This window comes from Canis aureus, chromosome 30, assembly GCF_053574225.1.
Source record: "Canis aureus isolate CA01 chromosome 30, VMU_Caureus_v.1.0, whole genome shotgun sequence".
Classification (NCBI taxonomy): Eukaryota; Metazoa; Chordata; class Mammalia; order Carnivora; family Canidae; genus Canis; species Canis aureus.
In genome coordinates this window covers 26,628,393-26,656,320 of record NC_135640.1, presented here as the reverse complement: position 1 = coordinate 26,656,320, position 27,928 = coordinate 26,628,393, and the positions used below count along the sequence as shown (strand labels likewise).

The 27,928-nt window shown below is 37.6% G+C and overlaps 1 protein-coding gene and 1 long non-coding RNA gene across 10 annotated transcripts in view; one reads left to right on the top strand and one right to left on the bottom strand.

The window, feature by feature from the left end:
• CYYR1 (cysteine and tyrosine rich 1) overlaps window positions 1-6,579 on the top strand; it is a 106,235-nt gene extending 99,656 nt beyond the window's left edge. Inside the window, exon 4 of the mRNA XM_077878897.1 lies at window positions 95-6,579. Within this exon, the coding sequence (XP_077735023.1) occupies window positions 95-279 (185 nt within the window). The 3' untranslated portion in view covers window positions 280-6,579. The remainder of the gene's footprint in view (window positions 1-94) is intronic.
• The window catches only part of LOC144301802 (uncharacterized), a 467,418-nt gene that overhangs the window by 187,848 nt on the left and 251,642 nt on the right, over window positions 1-27,928 (bottom strand). The gene's annotated exons all lie outside the window — the stretch shown is intronic.

The following is a 27,928-nucleotide window of genomic DNA, read 5'->3' as shown; positions in this document are numbered from 1 at the left end:
AACCCATCCTGAAGTACTCAGCCCAATGGTTTAAACATAGTAGACACTCAAATATTTGCTAAATGCCTGATGCCTTTTACCTTGTGTTTTTCAGTGGCACCACCCCCCTATAGTTATGACCATGAGATGGAATACTGTGCCGACTTGCCACCTCCCTACTCCCCGACCCCACAGGCTTCAGCACAACGTTCTCCACCCCCTCCTTACCCTGGTAATTCGAGGAAACAGTCCTTCTCCCAGAACAGAATATGTGCCAATCAGAGATCTTGCATGGAATAAAAAGCCTCTACTCAGAAACAAGAGAGAATTGCTCTAAGGAATACTTTGTTGGGGTCGAACAATATGTCAAATGAAATATCCAGGCTGAGATACTAACACTTCTCAGAGCTGACCCCATCTGGAGTACTGATCAATGCAAGAATATGCAGAAAAGAGTAACGAGATAGACAAAACATCTGAAACTCATATCGCTTAAGGAAATTGCAATTGCAATACTGATCCAGGAAAAGAGAAGAATGATGTAAGAGAAGAGAACAGCCTGGACTGCATAAGGAAACAACTATATTCTGTGTAGCTTTAAAAGTCAGAACTAGAATCATCCATTCTTTTGTTAATAAATACTGTTCAAGTATGTGAGAGCCTACTCTGTGCCTTTCACTGTTTGAAGCACTGGATGGAAGCTACAGGAACTTTGATTTCTGGTTAAGAACAAGGAGCTTTGGTTTCAGGATAAGAAAGAGGAGTTGGAGCTTCCTTATTGCTAGATTGTTTTGTGAAGTTCCCTATTACTAAGACTTCAAACGGAATCTATCTGGTAGAGAAATGTTCTAGAAAGGACAGCTAAATCAAATGGTAGATAGGTCCCAAACATTCTACTCATGGTTTAGGTAAGTGTGAAGTAAATTTCTATGCCTCCAATAATGAAAACAACTGGAATAGTTGAATCTTTTCTATTTAATTTGACAGTTAAAACAGGACCAGAGGGATTCAATAGCTGCCTGAAGCCAAGAACTCTTTAGTGCTAGCTACTGCTACCTAAAAATCATCTGACTTTAATTAGTGTTTTATTGTAACAAAGGTTATTCCAACTGTGGGGGAAAAAAATTGTATTAAATTCCACAAGCAACAAATACTTCTTTTCAGATCAAAAGATTAGAAGCCAAATAGTTCGAAGGGATTTTACATCAGGGAGTAAAACTGTAGAACTTGTCCATGAAGATATATAATAGTTTATGCAAAGAAGAAGGAAAAATGAAATTTGGATTCTGGTCTGTGGAATTCCATTCATATATGGTCTAGGCAAATTTGTTTCTCTTCTGTAGTATTTTGGAAATCTATTCCCTTGTAAAAGTTATATAGTTAATAGAAAGGTTAAGATATTGACATCAAACTGTTGCCTTTTGCCAAAACCCAAATGTTACCAAGTGCCTACCTTCAAGTATAAAACTTTTTACTAAATAATTCTAATGTGCCGTATTTTGCTGCAAGTGACCTTAACATTTATATTTTTATGTGGGTCCTTTTGTGTATTTAAAATTTACATTGACAAAATATTGGGGGAAAGTGATGTTACTAAGATGGTGACATACATCATGCCTTAATTTGCTCCCCCTCACAAGAACAACCAACAATTATCCAAAAACAAGACACCACAGAGAGAATCCTAGAACACAGGAATGAGGCTGAAGCACCCCCTTCCCGCACTTCAGAGACCAAGATAGACTGCATTAGAGGGGTAAAAGAAGTGGCTACATGTTGACTGTATTGCTCCTCCCCCCAGGACAGTATAGCACCATAGGGAGAGGTGTCTCCTAAGCTTCCACTTCTTCCAGTGGAAAAGAGAACCCAACAGGGAGCAATCAGGCACTGGCCCCCCAGCATTGTGGGACACTCTGTGGGCATCCATACCCTCATCACATACCGCTGGAATTGTAGGGCTCAGCCAACAGAAATATAACTGTGACAGAGAATGAGGAAGGGGCTTGCAACAACTAGCACATGTTTGTTGGCAGACCAGGTTCATATTGGCAGTGTCTAAATAGTAATTAGACCTATTTACTCAGTGGCCTTACTCATCTGCTGAACCAAACTGGGAAGAGTGAACTTGGAAGAGGTGCATATCTGCTTGATTCAGATTCTCAAACAAAAATTTTGCCAGCCCCACAGCCCAGCTTGCTCGTACCCAGGCAGGGCACTGAGTAACAGCCCCATCTACCATGGAGAGTGCCTTCAGCCCCATCTGAGCAGAAGGGCTAGAGACAACTCCTGAAAGCTCCATGGCCTAGAGCTGAGAGAAGGGAGAGCCAGTAGTTTGCAAAGTCAGTGGCCTCATTTGGCCAGGGATCATAAAAGGCATGGGTCTGCTTGAGTTAAGACAACAAAGAGCTTTACCAGTTTTAGAGCTGCTTTTCCTGTTGCACACAGGCAGGGAAACTAATGTATGGCCTTGCTCATTCCTGAATATAGCATTCAGCTATCTGACCAGGGAACTTAACCAGAACACACAGGAACTGCATAGTCCCTCTAACAGCCCTACATACAGTGACACTTGAACAGAGAGCACAGCCCATGGCTTCCTCCATCTGTAGAGCATCACCTGATCAGGGAATTCATTGGACACTCAGACCTGATTTGGAACCCCCGAATAATGATCTTTAATGGGCTCTGAACATTGGCTGCTGTCCTGCCAGAGCAGAGAAGCAGGAAACATAGCTCCATCTACTACTGAATATAGACCCAATCCCAATCATCTAATAAGTCTTAGAAGAGAATAAGTCAACTGAAGACCCGATCCTACAGCCTCATTTGGATTGGGAACCAAGCCAGCAGTCATATCCAATTATTTTCAGCCAGTGGCACAACACTCCATCCTTGTCCTCAGGACTTGAATAGTTGCCTTGCCCAAAGCAGTCCATAATAGCAGGCCCAACCTGCCCAAAGACATTACCAACAGACACACCCAGGAAAACAAAATGATCTGACCAGTGAAGTTACCTCTGCCAAAGCAAAACTGTAAAGTCTGGAAGTGAAGATTAATTACTCAAATGCTCAGATACCTATGCAAGAAATCAAGGATCATGGAAAATCAGGAAATATGAATGAACCACCAAAAGAAACTAAAAGGCTCCAACAACTGACCTTAAAGAAATGGAAATTTATAAACTATCAGACAAAGAATTCAGAATAATTCCCTTAAAGAGGTTTAGTGAACTTTGAGAGAACAGAGACAAACAATGAAACAAAATTAGGAAAACAATGCATGAACAGAAAGAGACGTCTGACTAGGAAATAGCAACCATCAAAAACAAAACAAAAACAAAAACAAAAACAAATCCCAGAGTTGAAAAATACAATAAATGAACTAAAAAATTCAGTAGAAAGTTTCAAAAGTAGATTCAAACATGCAGAAAAAAAATCAGCAGCCTAAAGGGTAGGACATTGAAAATTATCCAGTCAAAAAAGAAAAAAATTAAAAACAGCAAAGATAGCCTATGGAAATTATATGACAATGAAAAGAAATAACATTTGCATCATAGGAATTCCAGAAGGAGAAAAGGGACAGAAAATCTATTTAAAACAATAATGGCTGAAAACTTCTTGAACCTGGGGAGAAAGATGGATATCTAGATCCATGAGGCCCAAAGGATCCCAAACAGGCTGAACCTTAGAGGGCTACACTGAAACACATTATAATTATATTGTCAAGACTCAAAGACAAAATATTTTTAATAGCACCAAGAGAAAAGAGAGAACTTACATACAAGGAACCCCTTATAAGACTATTGGATTTCTCCACAGAAACTCTTCAGGCCAGGAGAAAATGGGATGACATAGTCAAAATATTAAAAGAAAACTGTCAACCAAAATTCTATAGCTGGCAAAGCTGTCCATCAGAAATGAAGGAAGGCTAAAGACTGTCCTGAACAAACAAAAGCTAAGGGGGTTAATTACAACCAGACCTGCCTTACAAGAAATTCCAAAGGGAGTTCTTTAACTACCTTTATAAATAATATTACAAAAACACAGAAAGGTAACATGAATCTCACTGGCAATAGCATATATGTAGTCATAATGGGATTCTGCAATATGGTAATAGTGATATATCACTCACTTACAACTCTAGTTTAAAATTCTCTTAAGAGGAATGTAGCAAGAAAAACCATAAATACAATAATCTGTTATTAGTTACACCATATAAAAAATATAAGTTGTAACAGTAATAATCTAAAATGAGAGGGGCAGAAGTAAAAGTGTAAAGTATAAAAATTCTATTTAAGTTATTAATATGTTTAAAATAGAGTGTTATAAGTTTAAGATATGTTGTGCACATCTCATGGTAACCACAAGGGAAGATCTAGTAATCACACAAAAGAACACAATAAATAAATCCAAGTATACTGACACCAAAAAGATCAAAACAATAAAGGACAGCAGGATATGATCAAGGAATGATGGCTCTACAAAAGAATGAGAAAAAAATTAACAAAATGGCAATAGTAAGCCTTTACCTACAGACAATTATGTTAAATGTAAATGCACTAAATTCTTCAATCAAAAGACATAGAATGGCTGAGTGGATTTAAAAAAACAAGATCCAACAATATCAGCCTAAAAGAGGTTCACTTTAGCCCTAAAGACACTGAGAGACTGAGAGTGAACATGAACAGACAGGAAAAAGACATTTCAAGCAAATGGTGACCAGGAAAAAAAAAAAAGGCAAGGATAGCTATACTTATATCAGACAAAATAGAATTTAAACTAAAAATAGTAAAAAAGAGTCAAAGGTCATTATGTGATGATAAAAGTGTGAATACATCAATAAGATATAACAATTATAAATATTTAAGTGCCCAAGAGAGGACTTAAATATATAAAGCAAAAACTAACAGAGTTAAAAGAAAAAATAAACAGTATTATAATAATAGTTGAGGACTTTAACACCCCACTTTCAAAAATAGATCATCCAGACAGAGAATCAATAAGGAAACAGTGAATTTGAACAACACTATAGACCAAATGGACCTAACAGTTGTATACAGAACATTCTACTCAACAACAGCAGAATACATATTCTTCCCAAGGGTACATGAAACATTTTCCAGGATAGACCATACGTTAGGACACAAAATTAGTCTTAGCAAATTTAGGAAGCCTGAACTCCTACCAAGTATCTTCTCTGATCACAATAGTGTGACACTAGAAATCAGTAATGAGGAAAACTGGAAAATTCACAAATATATAACAACACTGTCCTCAACAACCAGTGGATCAAATAAGAAATTAAAATTTAAAAAGTTTATTGAGACAAATTAAAAATGGAAATACAACACATCAGAACTCATGGGAAGTAGCAAAAGCAGTTGTAAGAGAGAAGCTCATAGTAATAAATATCTAAATTAAGAAGCAAGAAAGATCCCAAATATGCTACCTAACTCAATGCCTTAAGGAACTAGGAAAAGAAGAACAAATTGAGCCCAAAGTTAGCAAAAGAAAGAAAATAATGAAGATTAGAGCAGAAATAGAAAACATAAAAATAATAGAAAAGATAAACCAAACTAAGAGTTGGTTATCGTTGGAAAGATAAAATTGACAAAATCCTAGCCAGACCAACCGAGGGAAAAAAGACCCAAATCTACACAATTACAAATAGAAAAGGAGACATTACAGATGATACTTCAGAAATTCAAAGGATCATAAGAGATTCTGCTGGTGAGTATGTAAATTGGTGCAGCTACTATGGAAAATAGTATGGAGGAAATCTTTAAAAAATTAAAAATAGAACTATCAAATGATCTAGCAATTCCACTTCTGAGAATATGTCCAAAGAACATGGAAATACTACCTCAAAAAGATATCTTGTAATGTATCATAGCAGCATTAGACAAGACATGGAAACAAACCAAGTGTCCATCAATGGATGAATGGATAAGGAAGATGTGTGTGTGTGTGTGTGTGTATGTGTGTGTGTGTGTTTACACAATGAAATGTAATTCAGCTATTAAAAATGAGGAACACCTTGGAACACCAAGGATGGACCTTAAAAGTGATATGCTAAGCAAAATAAATCAGACAAAAAAAAGACCATATCCTCTATGATCTCACTTGCACGTGTGTTATCTTAAAAGGAAACAACTCATAGATAAAGAGATCAAACTTGTGGTTACCAGAGATGGTGGGTGGGAAGAAGGGTGAATTAGAAGAAGGTGATCAAAAGTTATAAACTTCCAGTTGTAAGATAAATATGCATTAGGGAGGTAACATACAACATAATGACTAGAGCTAACATTGCTGTATGATATATAAGAAAGGTGTTAAGAGAGTAAATCCTAAGAGTTCTCATCATAAGAACATTTTTTTGTTATATCTTCTTTACTTTCATTTTATTGTATCTATATGAGAAGGTGGATGTTATCTAACTTACAATGATAATCATTTTACAACATATGTAAAGCAAACCATCATGCTGTATGCCTTAAACTTATACAGTGATGCATGTCAGCTATTTCTCAATAAAACTGAACAACAATAAATAAATAAATAAATAAATAAATAAATAAATAAATCTGAACAACAACAAAACTGTATCACTTTTATTCACCAGAAGTACACCATGATGAACACAACTTGCTAGTAGCTGGTTACAAAGATCTTTATTACAAGTCTGCTTAAATACACTGCACTGCATGCATAAAAGAATACTGGGAAAAGATGTTCAAATTTTTATGTCACTTTGTAGTTAAATCTAAAATGTTTAATCTAACATCATCATCATAATTCAGTGAAGTCCCAAAATGATTCTAAGAATTTTGCTGAATAAAATAATCAAAAGAAGTATCTTAAGGTATAAAATTATAGTTCCTGTCCTTGTAGTTAGGAAACTTAGTACTTCATAGAAGTATCATATTTTCTTTCAGATACATTGATCTGACTGAAATGAAGTCTAGCTGATCAGATCTAAAAGCTAGATTTGTTTTGAATGACTTACTTGATTTGTAGGCACTGATGATTTTCTGACTTAAAAGGACACAAAGCACTCAAGAGTTCCAGCCTATTCTAAGGACTGGAATTTTAGCACAGTTTTAACAGTACATATGCTTTCTCTCTCTTCTGCAAGTGTGACCAGATCCAATTACACAGCAGCTCTGCAACTCAAAGTGTGGGGGTCTCTGTGACATTTACAATGTTGGTTGCAAATGAGCCATAAATTCCTTAAGAAAAATGGAGAGGAAAAGACCAGATTGCAAATTGAATTCTCATCATCTTTGTCATCAATAAACATTTATTGTGTACCTCCTATGTTCTGCAAACACTACCCGCATAGGAGCCATCTGAATCCACAAATCCACCTCATCCCCCCTTTGGGTTGTTTTATGGCTACCCTTACGGCACAGCACAGACCCAAAGACCTACACTGATGACTATTTTTACTGTTTGTTTTTAGTGTCACAATAGGATAAATGTGCACATTATCCATATAGACTTTTGGAGTTACTGGTATTTTCATAGATGATACATCTTGAAGGAAAATAGTATATAATGTGACAGCTTTGAATTACAGTTATTTAAAAACTAATGTGTGTGCTATGGCCAGAGTGTTTACAATAAGCAATAAAATGAAATAACTCATTATAGTAAAGGTTGTATTTTAATCGTCTTGTGTCCATTTTGTTTCACCCTTCATTTCCGCTGATTTAGTCTCATTCTTTTGTACAGAAACAAGGGACTGAAGCCAGATAGACTTTATTTTGAATCCTGTCTCCTGCCTGTATGATTTGAAACAGGCTTCTTCGTCTCTATAAAATTTAACTTTCTGCTCTGGAAAACGTAAATAATATAATGAGGTTCATTAGGTTTTGTGAAAATTGGATGAATACATGCAAAATTCTAAGTATAGTGCTAGGCACATAAAAGATGTTCTATAAATATTAGCCCAAACTAAATTAACAAAAGAGTAACATAAGGAGGCCAGCCTCTGGAATGGTGCTATCCAACACATTAGCCACCAGCTACATATGGTTATTTGAATTCAAATAAATTGAAATTAAATTACATGAAAAATCCGCCTCTTCAGTCTCACTAATCACATTTCAAAGCTGCATAGATAGCCTCATGTAACTAGCAGCTGGCTTCCTGGGCAGTGCTGCTCTAGAAAAAAATCTATGCAAAATGTAATGAGGTACCAGAGAGGTAAAGAAGTAGCATTACAGTCATCTTGTCTAGACAGACTGTGCACTTTGTCATTAATTGCAGTGTCTTCCACAAACAGGTGTGATGAGGCCATTGTGGAAGTAAGGCTGTGATCTGCAAGAAGAAGCCCACTCAGTCCCTTCTCAGGGCCAGAAGCAGGGAGGCTATTGCAAGAGCTGTAGGGCTGAATGTAGAAGAGGGAACCTGGACCTGGCCAAGGAGCTGGTGAGACAGCTCAGAGTCTACTCTGTTCTGCTGAGCTGCCCTGCTCAGCAATAGAAGTTACTATAGGAGCATCCAAGGCCAAACATATCTTCCTAAGGTACAGCACTGAGGTGTGCTCTTCCATTATTTTATTATCTGGTTCCTGTCACCAAATGAAAACAGCGCTTACCATTCATCCATTCTACTCTCAACCGATCCTTGTTTAGCCAAACCCATTTTGCCAACTTTTGGCTCTAAGTGAGGTAGAGTTCTGGATGCATCAGACTATGTGAAGCCGGTCAAATAGCAGAACTCTGGATGCTATTGTTTTATTTGTAACTTAATTAAAACAACCTAACAGCAAGAGTGCCCCAGTCACATGATCATCTTCCTAATCACCACGCAAGCTGCTAAGGACTTCCAGATCCCCAGTCAGAATGTGGCTTAAATGTCCAATTTATATTTTCTAATTATAGGCCCAAGCTGCAAGGGTGATAGCTGAATTTAGAAGTCCAATGCTTTTCTGCTGCAGCCCCACTGGGTGATATGCTTCATTTCAAACCGTGTCAGGACCTCCAGAAAGGAAAGCACCATCACAAGCTTTAGAAAGATCTACAGGTGATTCTTATTTGTACCCTAAACCCCACCCAAACCTTTCCACCTATGATGGTAAAGGCAGAGGAAAGATCCAGGGCCTCAGAGTTAGACTTTGTTTCTCTCTTATCTCAGTCACCTCCTAGCTATGTTGTTCTGTGCCAAGTAACTTAGTTACCATTACTTAAGTCTTATCCAAAATATGTGAATAACACCACCCTTGCCAGGTTGTTGCAATGATTATAAACAGTATACTGAAAACATCTGTCACAAAGATTCTATCTGGGTTGGTGACTCAGGCAGACACAAATATACATACCTATCCTCTTTCCAACTTTTGTACTCCCACTTCTGAGCCTTACCACTTCTGTAAGCAGATAGACACCACTGCTGTGGAATGAACGAGCTTAGAACTTAGATGCTTAAAACATTAATGATGTCGGTTTCTATAGGCCTGGAACCTGGGTGTGGCTTAGCTGGGTTAACTGGCTCAGGGATTCCCACAGGGCCACGGTCATCTCAGTGTGCCTCCAAGCTCATTCACATGCATAGAGGATTCTGTTGACAGGATTCTATTCCTTATAGGCTTATGGACTGAGGGCCTCCTTTACCCACTGACTATTGGCCAGAGACCACTCGCATCTTGAAATATGTCAGCTCGCTCCCCCAGTGCAAGCAAGCAACAAGAGCCATAAAGTGAGAGCGCATGCTAGCAAAATATACTGCCAGCAAGAGGGGAGTCACAGACTTAAAACCCAATCTTGGAAGTGACATGCCATCACTTTTGCCATGTTCAGTTCCTTAGAATCAGGTCACTAGGTCAAGTCTGCACAAAAGAGGAGGAGATTACATGAGACCACAAATACCAGGAGGTAAGAGCATTAGCTATCTTAGTAGTCAGCCAACCAGAGCAGGGATATTTCATCTCATTCTCTGTTAAGTCCATTATTTGGAGTTTAGGCGATCTTCCCTCTAACGGGAATATACCAGCTCAACAGCTCAAAGAATCTCAGGGCCAAGCTTGGCTGTGATCAAATTGCTTTCAGTGAATTGACGAGGGTAGAAGAGAGCCAGCGACAGTCCCGGGGCCGTGCTAATTGGGGGAGTGCTGCTCAGAAATACTAAACAGAGACGGACATTTGTGTTTCTCATGAGCTTCATTTATGAGCTTCACTAAAGCACATCACATTTTGGCACGGAATGGAGTAAACCACATACCGCATACCTTATGGACAAGTCTTAACGTGGCCCCAGTTCTAACCTTTGTTTCAACTTTGTTCCAAGATATTTAATCTCCATCAAGAAAAGAATTCCAAGACAAGTTTCCAGATGAGTGTTCAGTGGATCAAGTTGCCACCTAACCTATTCTTGAATATCTTCACTAAAAAGTGGAAAACAAATCTAAGGAAATGTCTGGAACTGCAGAAACATGTGCTGGGAATTTTGCCTTCTCCGGATGCCTTAAGGAATATATGATTTTAAAAAATTCAGTGAGTTTCTTTTATTCCCATTTTCAGCTCTGCTTCCCCTCTTCCGACCCAACTTTGGGCAGCTTTTGAGTGTGCGTTGCCTGACACATCATAGTGTGAAGAAGAGGCAGGGGAATCGCTTTCTGAATCACATTTGATTATAGGCAGTAAGTAAATAAGAGATCTCATATTGTTTCCATGACCTGAGGGATGGATAGAGCCAAGTGATTCAGCTTTACTATTTGGGATCTTATTGTAAGTTAGAGTCTTCATTATCACACATCTTGTGTATTATTTTCTCTGTTGACTGGAAGAGCTTGAAAGCAGTTCAGAAGAATTATAGTAGTTAAAAGACCAGTTCTTTCTGCTCTGTCTATAAAAATACATTTTACAGACAAAGAGACCCACTCCCTGGGTCTCTTGCCACCACCTGAACACATGAGACAAACTTCCTTCTTCAAAAAGTCTCTGACTTCTTCTGTGGAATCCCTGCTCATCTTTCCAGATGTAGCTAGATGGCTTATACTCTGAGAGGTGTGATGGTTTCTGTGTCAGAATTCATGGATTCTCACCTCTGGTCTTTAGGGTACCTATTCTGTACCCTTCTTATATACCTTGCCCAGATTTCTTAACTGTTTTTAAGAATTCGAGGAAGAGATTTTATAGTGAGCAGCATATCCTCCATGGGGTCCGTTATCCAAGATAGAGGTCAAAGAACTGGATAAAAGCTTATAGTTTCATAGTTTTTAATTGATGATACATGTCAATCCAGATACACTGTCATTAAGCACAGTATTAACACATGTCCATTCAAGTAAATGAACAGGCTCGTCTTGACTGATTCAGTGAGAACAAGACAACATGTCAGTTTGGGAGTGGCTCTCTTCAGATTAAAATTGAGCTCATTTTTTACATAAAAAAAAATACCAACCAAATATCAGAAAAGAATTGCCTCATAAATCACATTTCCCATAGAACAGAATACAATGTAATTTAAACTTTAGAAGCAATGTCCAAAGGGATTAACTAAAGGCATTTTTACCAAAATAAGATATCATAGTTTTCACATTGCCGTTTCCTTGGTGTATGTTAAAACAACAACAACAACAATGAATATTCAGAAATGAAGTAAAAAAGAAAACAAAACTGCTGGAAATAGGATTTAAAATGGCTACCAACTTTTGTGCTATTATTATTTGATATGTAGAGAAAGCCATAGTGATTTTTTTTTTTTTTAGCAATAGTGATTAATCTAAATTCTGAAAAGCAGTACTGCTTTACCACTGTAAAAAAGATTCTCAATGGTTCTTAGGAATGTATTACTTTACATCATCGTAATTTTTTCTGGTGCCAGGCACTGTTATAAGCGCTTTACTTTTAAGTATCCCAGAGTATACAGATTCTTCCAATCCCAGGGTATACGTGTTATTCTTCCCATTTTGCAGATCTAGAAACTGTAAATGTAGCACTTTATAGTCCTTAAAAAAAGTCTTTCAGTGAGAATACATTTCTAATGATGCAAAGAAATATCTCCATATTTACTCTCTGTAAAAGCTACCCATGGTGATTCTCTGGCTGATTACAGAAGCTGTCTTTCCATGGTTTAAGTTCAAAGTGGATGATTATACGTGTTTGAACAATCTTAATGACTCATATCCTTTCCTTTGGCCTTCTGTTGCAATTCATCACTTGGTCTTCTTCAGTCCCAGTTTTTATGTACATTGTGGATGAGATGGAGAGTAAAGGACCCTTTTATATCTGATACAGCACCTGTTCCCAGCAGACACCTCACCCAATTATCTCCCAGGGCATGACTTTTGCCAATACAGAAACCACTCTGAATTTTCTGTGGATGCTCTGTATTTCCTTTTGACCAGGACAAAAGGATGAGTCAATACTTATAAAAAAAAAAAAAAAAAGAGAGAGAGAGAGAGATAAAGGAAGGGGACATCTGCAAAATGATGTGAACTTTTAACTAATTTGAAGGGACAGTCACGACTGTTGGTAGCATGAATGAAAACTGTAAAAACAGCATCTACTTTCTTCATATCTCCATATTCCTATGGAACTGGTTGTTGGCTTTCTGTTATACATTTTAAAAAAATCTCAAGATGTTGGCAGAATTTTAAAAGAAAAAATACATAGAAACAATAAAATATTAAATTAGTCAATAGCAATATCTTAGGATAGTTAGGGGAAATGTTTAAAAAAGAAAAAGGCAGTCTTTCTTAGTCTTCTAGATAATTCTGCATAAACAACAGAGGCCTACAGTAATCCAGGAATAAAGTAGTTTTTCCAATCATAAAGCTATATATGAATGAATGTCAAAAATTAAAATATTTATGAGATCTGTATTTCTCCAGGTCATAGCTATCTAATAACGATACTTCCATATCGGGGGCCTCATTTGCTATTGTAAGACTTCCAGATTCCTGCAACGTAGAGCCTATAATTATATTTGGGAGACCCCAGAAAGTATATCTGGGGCTTCCCATTTATCAGGTTGTACCTTCCATATCTTTCTCTCTAGCTCCCCTTTACTGATGCTATTGACGAGACAGATGCCAATCAGATTGGCAATCAGATTGCATGTAGGTCATGTGGTACTGCCATGCTGCTAAAGAGCACCGTTAAGATGGTTTGGTGGCCCAGCCACCAATACTGTTGTTACTGCAGGAAATTCTGTATTGCAATGTCACTGCCCACTGTTGCAGTAGCAGAGCTATCCAGGAGAATGACTGGGGTGCGGTGTCTGCCTCTGGCTGTTGTTGAAACCTATTGGCCACATATGCCAACAGAGCTAGGACACATACATCTTGAGGCCTGGGTCACTGAAGGGGTGGACTCTCCAATATACCAGAGTTTCCTATGTTCTCTCCCTTAACAAATGAAGAAAATGCTGCACTTTGAGCTCAATGGGAAAGTAGCTCTTTCTCAGAAGATGCTAAGCTCAAAGCAGCAATACTGCATGTTCTCAAGATCTCAGGACCTACCTTGTGAAAATATTTCTTTCATTTTTGACCTAACATCCTCTCTTCTACCTTAAGCGTAGACATAGATCTATAAGGAAAGAACTTTAGGACAAATTCTAGTGTTAGATATTGTGCTATTATTACTTTTTAAAATCCACTCTTCTCTGAAACCTGGGATATTTTATGGGAACAATTCTTCCCCTTTCCTCCCCGAAGATGAACCTTACCCAGATTTCATCATCTCTCATACAAATAAAATCTCAGTGGATCTGCTCCAGATGTCCATTCAGTCATTTAGACATTCTAGGAGTGAACAATTGAAGTTTAGTATGGGCAACTGCCTTCTGCATAAACAAAATACAAAGGTTTAAATAACTAGCCCATATCTCCCAGTAAAGAATAAATAAGGGGGCAGCCCGGGTGGCTGAGCGGTTTAGCGCTGCCTTCAGCCCAGAGCCTGATCCTGGAGACCTGGGTTTGAGTCCCATGTTGGGCTCCACGCATGGATCCTGCTTCTCCCTCTGCCTATATCTCTGCTTCTCTCTCTCTCTCTCTCAATTTCTCTCTCTCTCTCTCTCTGTCTGTCTCTCATGAATAAACAAATAAAATCTTTTAAAAGAATAATAAATAGGTATACAGTAGAACTTAACTGAAACTAGTGCTTGGTCAAATTCAAATGAACAGAGAAAAATAATTTTATCAAACTATTTAGATGGATTCATTATTTCTTTCATTTTTTAATGTGATTTGACTGTAATTTTGGCAATTGGTAGACAAGTTCTTAAAGACAGCTCAGTAGAAATAAAAATAAAGGCCAAATGTTTACTCATTATATAATAATTTTTGAGCAAATATACGGCATGATACAAGATACCCAAAATGTTGGATGAACAAAATGCTGAACAGAAATTTAAAAAGTACTCTTTGCATTAACCCTTTCTGTACCACATACTTCACATCTTGTCCTTCTAGATTCACTCTCCATCCCTCTTCCCTGTATCTCTTCCCAGGGAGTCTATACTGCATGGACTGTATCAATAAGTTCCCTTGCCTACTGGGTTTCCTACTGAGTTTGGTCAACTGGGAGCCTCCCCAAAAAATCAGAAGGAAAATGCAGAATAGGAAAGGGTATTTACTTGGAGTATTTATTTGGGCTATGCCTCTCAAACAAAAGCTGTTTCTGCTGGCTCCCACCTCTGCCCCATTCAGCCCCAGAGCTAGTAACATTCCCCACTGATACTAGCTTGGGGATACTGCACTACCCCTTGTAATTTCTCTTAACTCTACTTCCACGTTTCATTAAATCCTCTTCACAATTATCCAGTTTGAGTGTGCCATTTGTTTCTTGCCCTCATTGAAATACTCATTTTTTTTCTTTTAAAAATTTATTTATTTATTTGAGAAAGAGAGAGGAACAAGCACAAACAGGGGTGGGGCAGAAGGAGAGGGGGAGAAGCAAATTCATCACTGATCTCAGAGCCCGACTCAGGGCTCAATCTCATGACCCTGAAATCATGAACCCAGCCAAACTCAAGAGTAAGATGCCCAACTGACTGAGCCTCCTAGGTTCCCCTGAAACACTCATTCTTAAAAAAAATATATCTGAATATGAATCATTTAGTATATTAAATAGACCAGAGACTCTTCTCGACTGCTCTGGATTTCATTACCTATTATTTAAGAAAGTAGGCAGGAGTCCCAGCTCTACCACTAACCAGCTTCAGGAGAATGAAGAATTCTCCAGGGCCACTGATTTCTTAAAAACAAATTAAAGGTGTTAGATTAAACGATTTCTAAGATAATTTCTAGCTCTGTGAGCCTATAAGGGACTAATAAATTGCTTTGTGGCAGCTTTCAAGGATGAACAAGCCAATAGAAACAACTGCACAGACAGAGCTGTAAGATACCATAGGAATATTTTTATGTAACATCCTTATTTCTTAGGTGAGGAAACAGACACAGAAGAGAAAGGAGACTTTTTCAAAGTCACTGGTGAAAAGCACACTTCTTTTTTTTTTAAAATATTTTATTTATTTATTCATGAAAGACACAGAGACACAGGCAGAGGGAGAAGCAGGCTCCCTGCAGGGAGCCCAACATGGGACTCAATCCCGGGTCTCCAGGATCAGGCCCTGGGCTGAAGGTGGCGCTAAACCGCTGAGCCACTCAAGCTGCCCGAAAAGCACACTTCTTAAAGGCAACCAGCAGGACCTTGAATTCCTTGCTTTTATCCACTGCACTACTTCACTTCTCTTCACACTTGTTGGCTCAGGTTGTTATTTCCACACTCTTTCCTGCTCTTTGGACATACTGATACCCTGTCTTTCTCATTTTCAGGTCTCAGTTGAAATACCAAATGATAAAAATAAGGTTTTCCTAAAAACCCAATCTAAGTAAGTCTCCAACAACCCCTTAGCATTGCTCTGTATCACAATTTCCTGTGTGCTGCCTTCACAGCACTTATCCCAGGATGTAATTAAATATTTTGTTTATTTGTTTCTGTTCTGTCCCCTTTCTCCACTAGACTGTAAACTCCCTGGGACCAGGGGCATATGTTTCATGCATCTCTATACCTAAGACCCAGTAAAATGTCTGGAGCAATATAGGCACTCAGGAAAAGTATATATTGAATTCATTATTGAATGTGTTTTACAGAACTACAAACTCGGGTAGAGGATAGTCGTCCAAATGTTGTAATAAGAGAAAAAGTTAGATTTAAGTCCAAAGTTCTTAAAATTTGAAGTGATCATCTCAAGAAACTATCTCCTTCTTTCTCTACTCCTTTTCTATACAGCCCTCCCTAATGGGCATGATTCACAGTGAGGGGTGATATTATCACCACTACCAAGAACCTGGGAGTCTTTGGAATAATGTGATAGCATTTCAACTGACACTATGTCTAAGGAGATGCTACTGGAATGTAATTACCACGAATGGCAATCATGTAAAACAACGAATTGCCCTTCCCTAAATGCCACAGAGGTCAATATTTTCTCTAAGATTTTGCTTCCTCGGGTACCTCAGAGTCACCTAAAAGATACAAACCCATGATAACATGAAATACCATTAATTTTGAATGTTTCAGATAGTTAGTAACCCTAACACATGCCATTGGCAATAACTGCTCAGCTGACTGACTGGTCTGAGGAACAAAGGATTATTAATAAATGTTCTATCTCTATTCTCTTCTTCCAACTTCAGGGACTGGTGGTTACACAGCAAGAATATCTCAAGTCGTGTTTTGGCTTCCCTTACTGCAGTTTTGCTTTGACAGCTATGTTTCACCCATATAATGGCCACATGTTGCTGCCTCCAAGGGATGGATGCAAATATCCATTGTTCAAGCCAGGATATATTTTTACCTGACAGCAACCTGCGTTCTATTCAAAGCAGAGCTTCATTTTATTGTTGGTGAAAAAGCAAGGAATAACTAGTGAATGTACAAGTTGTTGTGAATATGAATAACTCATATTGAACATAAGTCCTTTTTATGGTCTCCATTCATTAGGGAGAGATCCAATCAGGCAGCACTGTTTTCATGTCACCAGGCTTAAAGTAAGTCTTTGGAAATAAAAACATCCGCTTTTACATGTCCAGAGCATGGATTTAAGTTTTAGGGCCTGACTTAGAGATAATAAGATAGCATTAAAGTTAAAATAGTAGGCAGTATTTCTACTTAATACTAGGGAAAACAAAACAGAAACATCCGTCAGGTTACCAAAAAGTGAGCCTGGTACATTTGTGGACATCCACTTTAGAATCACTTTCATTCACTTATTCATGCATTCAGGCATTTATTTAATCAACATTTTTATTGAGGACCTATTTTGTGTCAGACACTAAATGCTGGGTTGATAGCAATGAAGCAAATGGACCTGATACCTTGACTTTAGAGATTACAGCAATCTCTATGTTCTGTACCAGGAAAAAAAAAAAACAGTCAATACAAAACTAATTTATTAAATTCAATTATAGGAATTTATCAAATGCAACTGTCAAGTCACATCAGACCAAGGAGAAACCCTTACAGGTCATTAAGCTTGAATGCATTATCTCAAAGGTAGGAATGCTGAAATCATGGGAGGTGAAGTAGCTTGGCTGAGTTGAGTATACAGAGTAAGCTGCAGGCCTGGGGCTTAGACCAGTTAACACAGAGGAAGTTACAGAGGCTCTTCATCAACACATAAGGCTGACAAGGACCACTAAAAGACAAAATAAACTGTGTGCACTTAAGCTAAAGTTAAGCTCATAGCTTGTGTCACCCAAAGATTCTTCCTTAAAAACAACTGTCTTCTAAACCTGAGAGTTTTCCTTTTGTATTGTTTTAATGTGTTAACGTTGGCTATTTTCATTCAGTTTTATGAAGTCTATCGGTTATACATCTACAGTTCGTTTGCTTGTTGGTTGGTTTTAGCAAGGCTCAAAAACATTACGGTTATAAAAGCCCTTTTTAGAAGCCAATCTGAAAATGCTGATGATGTATGAGCCCAACCATATGACATTATGAGAAAGGGCAAACTATGGAAATAATAAAACATTCGGTAGTTACCAGAGGCTAGGAAGGATGGAATAATGCATAGATGAAACATAGAGGATTGTCAAGGCAGTAAAATTACTGTCTGTCATAACAATGGTGGATCCATGTCATTATACATCTGTCCAAACGCACAGACTGTACAGCACCAAGAGGGAATCCTAATGTGAACTATGAACTCTGGGCGATGATGATGTGTCAACAGAGACTCACCGAGCACAACCAGTGTGCCACTGTGGTGCAAGATTTTGCTAGTAGGAGAGACTGTACAGAAGTCAGGTCAGAGAGTATATGAAAAATCTTTGTATCTTCCCCTTAATTTCAGTATAAACCTAAAACTGCTCAAAAAAATTAAGTACAAATCATCAGATCAATAAACAAGGAGGGATGAGTAGGCCTACGTTTTCTAATTAATATTCCTTTATTCATTCAACAAACATTGCAAACGCCCTATATGTCAGTCACGATGGTAGGTGCTGGGGCTTTACCAGGGAACAGAAACTCTCTGGAGCTTCATTCGCATGGGGACAGAAAATAAAAATAACAAAAAGAGCATTAATTGTAGAAACAATCTGAAAAAAAAAAATAAAGTAAAAGGAGCCAGGGAACAAAATCCTGTGTTTGTTTGTTTGTTTTTTAAGATTTTATTTATTTATTCATGAGAGACACAGACATAAGCAGAGGGAGAAGCAGGCTCCCTACAGGGAGCCCAATGGTCCAATCCCAGGACCCCAGGATCAGAACCTGAGCCAAAGGCAAATATTCAACTACTGAGCCACTCAGATGGCTTTGGGGCATCTGATAGGGAGATCTGGGACTCTTGATTCAGTGCCATTTTAGCAGAAAACATAAAACGGTGAGGGAGTGAAGCTTGCAAATATCTAGGGCAAGAGTGTACCAGGGAAAGGGAGGAACAAAAGCTAAGAGCCTGAGATAGGAGAACATGGGACCTACTTGAGGAAGAGCAAGGAGCCCACTGTGTGGCTGGAGCACAATGAGCAAAGGGGGATCAGGTCACATAAGTAATGGAATAGTTTGGGGCAAAGGCTTTATGCCATGGTAAGAATTCTAGATTTCCTTCGGAGTGAAATAGGAACTCGCTGAAAGGTATATATATCTTACTACACTACACATATATATGGTGTTACTGCAATGTGTTTAATTCAAATAGTAAAATTGTGCAATATATATCCTTTTGCTGTAATATTTAACACTTGTATATTGCTCTTCAAATTTCGAGTGCTTTCATCTACATAACTGCATTTTTATCCTCACAAGGGAGGGCGATGGTGGAGTGTGAGGGAAAACTACGAAAAAGAGATATATGAGTTAAGGCAAATATGCAAATATGCAGCATGTGACCACATCAAATTAGGTCTGGTTATCTGTCCCATCATAACAAGCATTAATTTATCAGCACAGAGCTTCATCTAGCACATTCCTAATGGATATTTGCAGACCATACATGAAAAAGAAAATTTTGGAAATTGGGTCACTGCCATGGATCTTGAAGGGACTAGGGCATACTTGGGTTGTTGAGTAGCAGTGAGGAGTGGTTTGCAGAGAAGTGGTAGTGGAATAAAATTAAGAAGACTTCCACGTGAGGATTTATGGTTCCCTGAAGCTTTTCGGTTTTGTGTTTTACTTCAAAAATGTCCCCCACCTTATGCCTGGAAAATACTGGTCAAGTTCAGCCCAGCCTTTCTTAGCCAGCCTCTCAGAAACACTGAGAAATAAAATTTCACAGCATAAAATGAGGTCTCAAACATTTATTTTCATTTTTAAAAGTCCTTAGGTCTTCTTTCTGAAATGTTCTATCACCCTATTTATTGTTTTCTGGGCTGGAGAATCAACTTCTATGTGTGGTTCTGTCTTTGCTTCTGAATGTTTATAATCTCTATGATGCCACAAAAATACACAGATGATCTTATCCATTTTATGGCTGGTGAGTAGAGATAAGAAGGGTAATGACAGATAGCTAAAAGTACAGGAGAACTGGTAAGTCCTTGGTTCTTGTGAATGTTCTTATGGAATGTTTTACTAGCTTTCTGCCAGAACTGACATGCAGCATGGGACCTTTCACTTCCTTATGGTATTGTAATTTGTGGTATATATTTAATATTCTTTGTTCATGCTTTTGGGCAGATAGAAAGTAAAAATGGGAAATATTGTCTCACTATCCTTCCCCTTTAAATTGAATTTAAGGGGTGTGTGCACCTCCAAAGTAGAAGTTTCTAGTTTATTACTATAAATTTTCAATAGTCTCTACATTTCCAAAGATGAGTAATTTGGTGTGTATATGTCTAATGTTCCTTTAAGCATTTATAGCAGATGGATATGGAGGTAATGTCAAAACCTAGAGAATTCATCTTATATTTATGAATATAAATCATTGTTTGTCCCCAATTAGTAAGTTACTAAATACAATTTATAAACCAACCAAATGTCTCCTATGTCAATTACCAGATTTTAATTGCTCACCTACCTAAACCATTCAAAGAAGAATCTCCAATTTGAAAACAGCTACACGGTTTTACATTATATGATTAGTATTTTCCTTGAGTCAATGGTTCATAGCATTCTCCAGCTTTCTCTCAAAGCTATCCTCATAAAATGAGTCAAAGTATAAAAGAAAAACGTGGACATTTTCAAAAAAATCTTCTGTTTCTGCAATCAAACTTCTTTTTTTCTGAAATAACAATGCCATCTCCTAACTCAGAGCCAAAACATGATTTAGAGGTTGAGTGATTATATTCTAATGAAGTAATGCCATTTGATTTCTAACTTTTTAAAATTTTACATTTTATATTTCTGAGTGGCATAAAAGAACACACAACTTTTCAGTATATATGGAATGAAAATTAATCGAATCCAATATTGAAATCATCAAATCACTCAATACCCTCAGATATAGCTGATAAAAAATAAAATATTCTAATTGCACTGAAAAGAGGAAAAGGGAGAGAAAGGAGTCTAAAAGTTCTAAAATGTTCCAGAAATATGTAGATTGCTGCTTCCAAATATGTATTTTAGAATATTTCAAATAATTGACAGGGTTATTAACTTTCCTCTTAAGTTCTGTGCATGGAAGACTCAGCCTCAACTACAGATCCCTGAACAATTTTCATTCATCTAACAACAGTGGAATATTTCTTAAAATATAGCATGAACAAGATCATAAAGTTTTGGTTTGTTATTGTGACAGCTGCCTTCCTTTCTGATTCAATTTATGCCCACCCTATGGTAAATCCTCCCCCTTTTGATATCAATGATTATAAAAAAATGATCTGCATTAGTTTCCCTTTTTCAGTGACATGGATTTTTCAGGCATCAGGCTAAAAAGGTAAGAGAGGTTAAAGTGTGAGGGCACAGGGGATCCATGCATATGACTGGGTGTGTTGCATGAGTATGAACACTTGGGTGTGTGCATCAATGTGAATGCATGTGAGTGTGTGTGTGAGGCACCTACAGTGAACTAATTGGACTTGGGAGTTGGTCAGAGTGAGATTTAAGTCCCAGTTCCGCCGCTTATGAGCTGTAGGAACTTGTTGAAGTTACATAATTTCTGTAAGCCTTGGTTTCTTCATCTGTAAATGGTAAACCATTTAGTAGGGACTATTGCTTTGTCCAAACTTCTAAAAATTATCTGTGTTGGTTAATTCTTTGTGGTAACTTGCTTCGGCTTGGATGAATGCTGGTCTAGATGTTGCTATGCAGGGATTTGTGGATTTGATTAACAATTGCAATCAACTGACTTAAAATAGATTACCCTCCAAATTATGGATGGTCCTAAGAACAAAGACTGAGATTTCCCAAGGAGGAAGCAATTGTGCCTCAAGACTGCAACATAGAAACCTTGCCTGAGTTTGCAGCCTACTGGTCTGCCTTACAGATTTGGGGCTTGCCAGCCCCCACAGTCACATGAATTGATTCCTTAAAATAAAACCTCTCTCTCTGTAAGCACACATACACAGACACACACACACACACACACACACACACACACATATGTCCACATACACACATCATGGTTCTGTTTTCTGAAGAACCCTGACTAACCATAGTACCTCATGTTGTTATAATAGAAATGAAAATAGTCCCATATGGGGTTAGAAAATTGTATATATTCAATACATTTTGGTCCCTTTTGACACTACACCTTTTCCCCCAAAAGTTACAGAGAATCCACTCATAAGGCAAGTTCTGAAAGAAAATTGGTTTTGTCCTTTGGGATTTGCAGGATAGCTAGGGAAAAGTGCAGAAGGAGAGAAAGTCACATGGGGTAGACTATCTCATAGGAGATGCCTGGAACAAAAAAAAAAAAAAAAATTAAAGACCAGTGTGTCATTTGCTTTCTTTCAGCCCAATCCAGCTTAGGTTGGGTCTCATTCTGCCAGAGAAGAGGGCTCTAAGCCTGGTTGGAGTCATTATCTTTTAAATGAGAGCTACTGACCTGATTTCTGGAAACCGTTTCACATCAAACCCAGACCCAAACTGTGTTTCACTTAGGCTCTGGCCTCTCAAAAGAAATTGGAGAAAAGGGGCGCAAAAATAACTCCATCAGAAGAAGCACTAGAAAGTGAGGCTGAGGCTTTTCTTTGTCACTGGATGTGATAAAAATAATGCAAGTTTTTAAGTACTGTCACTGCTCCTGATCAGAATTTATAAAGCAGAAACTTAAACAAAAGTCAGCTCAGCTACAGAGCTGACACTATTCTCATAAGGTATATTGATATGATCTTATTTCTCAATAAACATATAATTATTAATTCTCACCTCTCTCTGGACTCCCTGAAACCTCCTAATGTAGGTTAACCTGATTTCACTTGGGAAGATGTTCAATTCTATTATGATCGTTACCTAAGAAAACACAATTGCAAACTTCCATAGTCAACCTAAATCAATTCATGGTTTCAAAATTTGGGTGGCTTTCTTAGTGTATTGAAAAATCTATTTCCAAAGATATGTGTCTAGTAAAGATGTGGATTGTGGGGATACTCATGCCCTATTAGAATGGAAATTGGGTAGATCTTCCTGAAGAGCAGTTTGACAACACACACCAAAATGCAAAATGTGCATATCTCTTGACTCTGTTTTCACTTCAAGGAAATAAAAGAAAGAAGATAAATATGCAAAGATGTACAGAATTATATGAGAACCAGAATTACAATGTTGAGTGCAACATAAAATAAAATCTGTATAATTAGCCAAAAGGCTAAACACATAATGATCATCCATACAATGAAATAGTCTGCAGCAACCACAGGTGAATTATGCAAAATATTTTATGTCCACATTATATTAAGATGGAAAAGGAGGATTTAGAGCATACCCCAATTTTGCTTTAACAAAAATATTACCTATATGTAAAATCCAGAAGAAGAAAAACAACAAATTCTTATCTCTGGGATGTTAGATGAAAGAGTACTATTATTTCTTTTTTCTATTACTTTTTTAGGATATATGGTCCATTTCAGGAGAAAAAAAATAATCATTTAAAACTCTAGCTATAGATAAACTAATATGGAATATTTGTTTTCACATATTTTAAGGAGATTTTTAAAGTTTCAGAAAACTGGTCAATAATTCTTAATGTAAAGCATAAGCAGAAGTGGATTTTTTATTTTTTTAAGATTCAAACAACTCTCTGAATTCTCTGAAATCCAAGGAGTCCACAAGAAACTATTCAAATGCTCAATAATTCTGCAGGTAAGAGTATAGGCTGAAAGCCATGGTAACTATTAAATAAATGTTTGTCACTGTTTCTAACTCTGTGGAGATGCATAAGCAGTTTGTCAATGAATGACTTACATACCTGCAGATGGATTCCAAGCACTGTCTACTATTGAGTCCATTATGTGCAAGTTGACAGAGATTTTTTATCATCTCAGCTGGAACTATTTTCTACATTGTAAGTTTGTGTAGCAATTTCTCTCTGGATATTTTTCCATTAATTCTCAAAACAAGCCCATCTTAAAACTAAACTCCAGCCAGAATATGGTTTAATATGAGATCAGAGGTAAGGTCAGCTCAGTCATTTTTGAAGAGGAATTATGTGTACAACAGGGAAATGTGTAGTATTTGTCTATCAAGACAACAAACTAAAGGCAGCAATCTGACTTTCCGTTCCTGGACTCAACTGTAAATTGAGAGGTACAGTGAGCCTAGCTGCTTCTAAGTTGTAGTAAAGGAATGACAACCAAATAAATAGAAAAAATAAAATTAGTAAATAATAATAGATAGTAAAATTTAACAATAGATAAGGCAGATCCTGGAGTCCGCTTGTTATGCCAGTTTTAACCGTTGAGTTTCTGCCTAGCGGAAAGGTGGGAAGTGGATTATGCGGAGGAGACAGAGCAGAGTAGAAGTAGAATTTGGAGGACTCAGAAAAGAACCATTTAGCGACTGGTATAATATTGTTTCCATACATTAACAATGCTACCACCTTATGCATCTTTGATTTACATACTTGGCATTAAGAGTAGCTCTAAGGGCACCTGGGGGGCTCAGTTGATTATGTCTGACTCTTGACTTCGGCTCAGGTCTGAGATATCTTAGGGTCCCAAGATAGAGCCCCACATTGGGCTCTGTGCTTAGCAGGGAGTCTGCTTGAGATTCTCTTTCTCCTTCTCTTTTTGCCCCTCCTTCTTTTTTTTTTTAAGACTTTATTTATTATTCACGAGAGACACAGAGAGAGAGAGAGAGAGAGAGGAGAGAGAGAGAGGCAGAGAGACACAGACAGAGGGAGAAGCAGGCTCCATGCAGGGAGCCTGATGTGGGACTCGATCCCGGGAGTCCAGGATCATGCCTTCGGCCAAAGGCAAGCACTAAATCGCTGAGCTACCCAGGGATCCCCTCCTCCCTCTGTATTCTCTCTCACTTGCTCTCTTTCTCTAAAATAAATAAACAAATCTTTAAGGAGAGAGAAAGAGAGACTAATTCTAGAAACCATTCCCTACATCAGGATTCCCTTAAGCCAGCGATTCTAAAATGTGAGCATTCCCCTCTCCCCAACCACAAGGACACTTGGCAACATCTGGAGACATTTTTGGTTGTCACATTTTTGGAGCTACCAGCATCTAGAGGTTAGAGAGCAGGAATCCTGCTAAACATCATACAGCCTCCACAATAAAGAGTAATCTGTTCAACCGAAAAAAAAAAAAAAAAAAAAGAAAGAATTATCTGGTCCAAAATGACAGTAGTGCCAAAGCTAGGAAATACCGCCTTCATCATTGTATAAAAGTTATAATAAAATCTTCTGATAATATTCTTTTACAGAATTAATTGATATTTCAATGGTCAAAATAATCCAAGAGGACATAACACAGAAAAAACTTCAAAGCTGCTAATATCTGTGCTCCTCGTAATGTGAAGCATATTTCTCTTGGTCTCTGATAAAACAGGAAACCTCAGACACAGTAACATCCTCAGAGAAGTCCAGAATACCAAAGCATTGAACAATTTACTTATGTTCCATTTGCCAAGTCAAAAATACCAAGCAGAGATTCTTTAAGAAAGGCCGTACGTTCAGAAAAAATAATAAAAAATAAATAAATAAATAAATAAATAGACAGCAAGTTATTTTCCCAAAGAGCTCTGATTAAACTATTAACATGAGCATGAGACAATTAAAATTTTGTCATATGTAAATTTCTCAAGACAAGATGCTTTAAGAACTACCATAAACTGAAAGTTTGTGTCCCCCCAAAATTCCTGTATAAACCTAATCCCTTGGGTGCCTGGGTGGCTCAGTTGGTTAAGAGTCTGTCTTTGGCACAGGTCATGATCTCATGGGTCTTGGGGATAAAGTTCCGAGCATTGGGCTTCCTGCTCAGCGGGGAGTCTGCTGCTCCCTATCCCTCTGCCTCTCCCCCAGCTTCTGCTCGCTGTCTCTCAAATAGCTAAATAAAATCTTTTTCTTTTTTTTTTAAAGGCACACAAAAAACTTAATCCCCAATGTAATGGTATTTGGGGGTGGGGCTGTTGGGAGGGTATCAGGTCAGGAGAGATGAAATCTCATGCATGGGATTAGTACTCTTATAAAAGGAACCCCAGAGAGCTCCCTTGCTCTTTCCAACAAGTGAGGACTCAGCAAAAATACAGCCATCTATGACCCAGGAAGCAAGTTCTCATCAGGCACCAAATCTGTCAGTGCCTTGATCTCGGACTCCCCAGCATCCAGAACTGTAAGAAATAAATTTCTGTTGTTTAAAAGTCATTCAATCTATGGTATTTGTTACAGCAGCCTAAATAGATGAAGACAGCATCTAGCAACATTAACCCCAATTCTTATAAATTCTTGTGCATGTAAGATGGAGGTGACTCTGATTTGCCTTATTTATAATTAGAAAAGATAGTGACAAATATTTTGTCAAGATCCTTGACCAGTGGCTTATATGCATGAATGTGTGTGTACATGCTTGTGTGCATATATGTCTACCAACTATCATAGACTTGACAGTGCTGAAGTAGGAGTTTACAAATGTCCAGTGTGACACCATTAGAGAGAAGCTTCATCCATCCTAGAGAAAGGAATGCTCAAATGCTTCTTGAGAGGAAAATGCTTTATGTTCTTGGAACTTAGTATTCTAGTGTTTAGTATTCATACCATTAGAAATAGCTGATTACTGAAAACTAGGTATTTTCCCAAGGCACATATTTTAAAAGATTTTATTTATTAGAGAGAGTGTGTGTGTGCGAGTTGGGGAGGGGCAAAGGGAGAGGCAGAAGGAACCGAAATCAAGAGTCAAGTGTTTAACTGTCTGAGCCACCCTGGCACCCCTCCCAAGGCATGTTTCAAGGAATTGCAGACTTCAAGGAGAAAAATCGTGTCTATGCCAACCAGTACACAAACCCACTAAAAGCAGAAAGATATACTGTTTCCTAAGAATTATATAATCAAGAGACACATCCTATCAATTGTCATCAACATAATCTAAAGTTGATGTGGTACTTCATAGTTTATCCAAGAACAACTCCTATCATGAATCAACAACCTTCGTTCTTCTCACTTAGGAGAAAGATCTTTGCACAATTTGATGTTTGCCCAGACTTATAAACAGCATCAATAATGTCCAGATACTTCAAAAAGTGGCATTTCTCAAAACAATAAATAAAATACTGGCTATTTTAAATTATTTTTGCCCCTGGAATTTTTCAGCCTTTTGTGGAGTTCTACAATTCCAGACATTACACTATTCTTTTAATGATCTTCATGGTATGGGATATGAAAAAGGTGAGTTCATGGAAGACTTCAAAACCATACATTTTTTTAAATATATCAAGGGTCTAAGTGAAAAAATAGGCATAAAATAGCAACTTTCAACATGAGCAAAAATTTGAAAATTTCTACCATGCACCATTTCTAAAAAGCCTACTAGGTTGCACAGCAATGTAAATGTACTTGATGCTAATAAATTGTACACTTAAAAACGGTTAAAATTGTAAATGCTATGTATATTTTGCAAAAAAAAAAAAAAAAAAAAAACCTACTAGGAACGTTTAGTAGGAAACACCAATCCATGAACTGAAAATTCTTAAGATGAGTCTCTTTCTAGAATTAGAGTTTATTAAACTCTGAGTTTGTGCTATAATCTCAATATCAACAACTATTTCTTGCCCTCTCTATAACTTTGATGAGCTGGCTGTGCATACTCACACCAGAATGTCCTATGTATTGGATATTCTTGTGCCTTTTCATGTCCTCTTGGCTCAACCTTTTTTTCAAGATTTTTTTATTTGTTTGTTTGTTTGTGTATTTATTTATTTATTTATTTATTTATTTATTGGAGACAGAATGAGTAGGGGGAAGGACCGAGGGAGAGGGAATCTCAAGACTCTGTGCTGAGTGCAGAGCCCAATGTGGGGCTCTATCCCATGACCCTGAGATCATTATCTGAGCCAAAATCAAGAGTTGGACACTTAACCAACTGAGCCACCCAGGCGCCTCTTGCCTCAACTTTTTACTG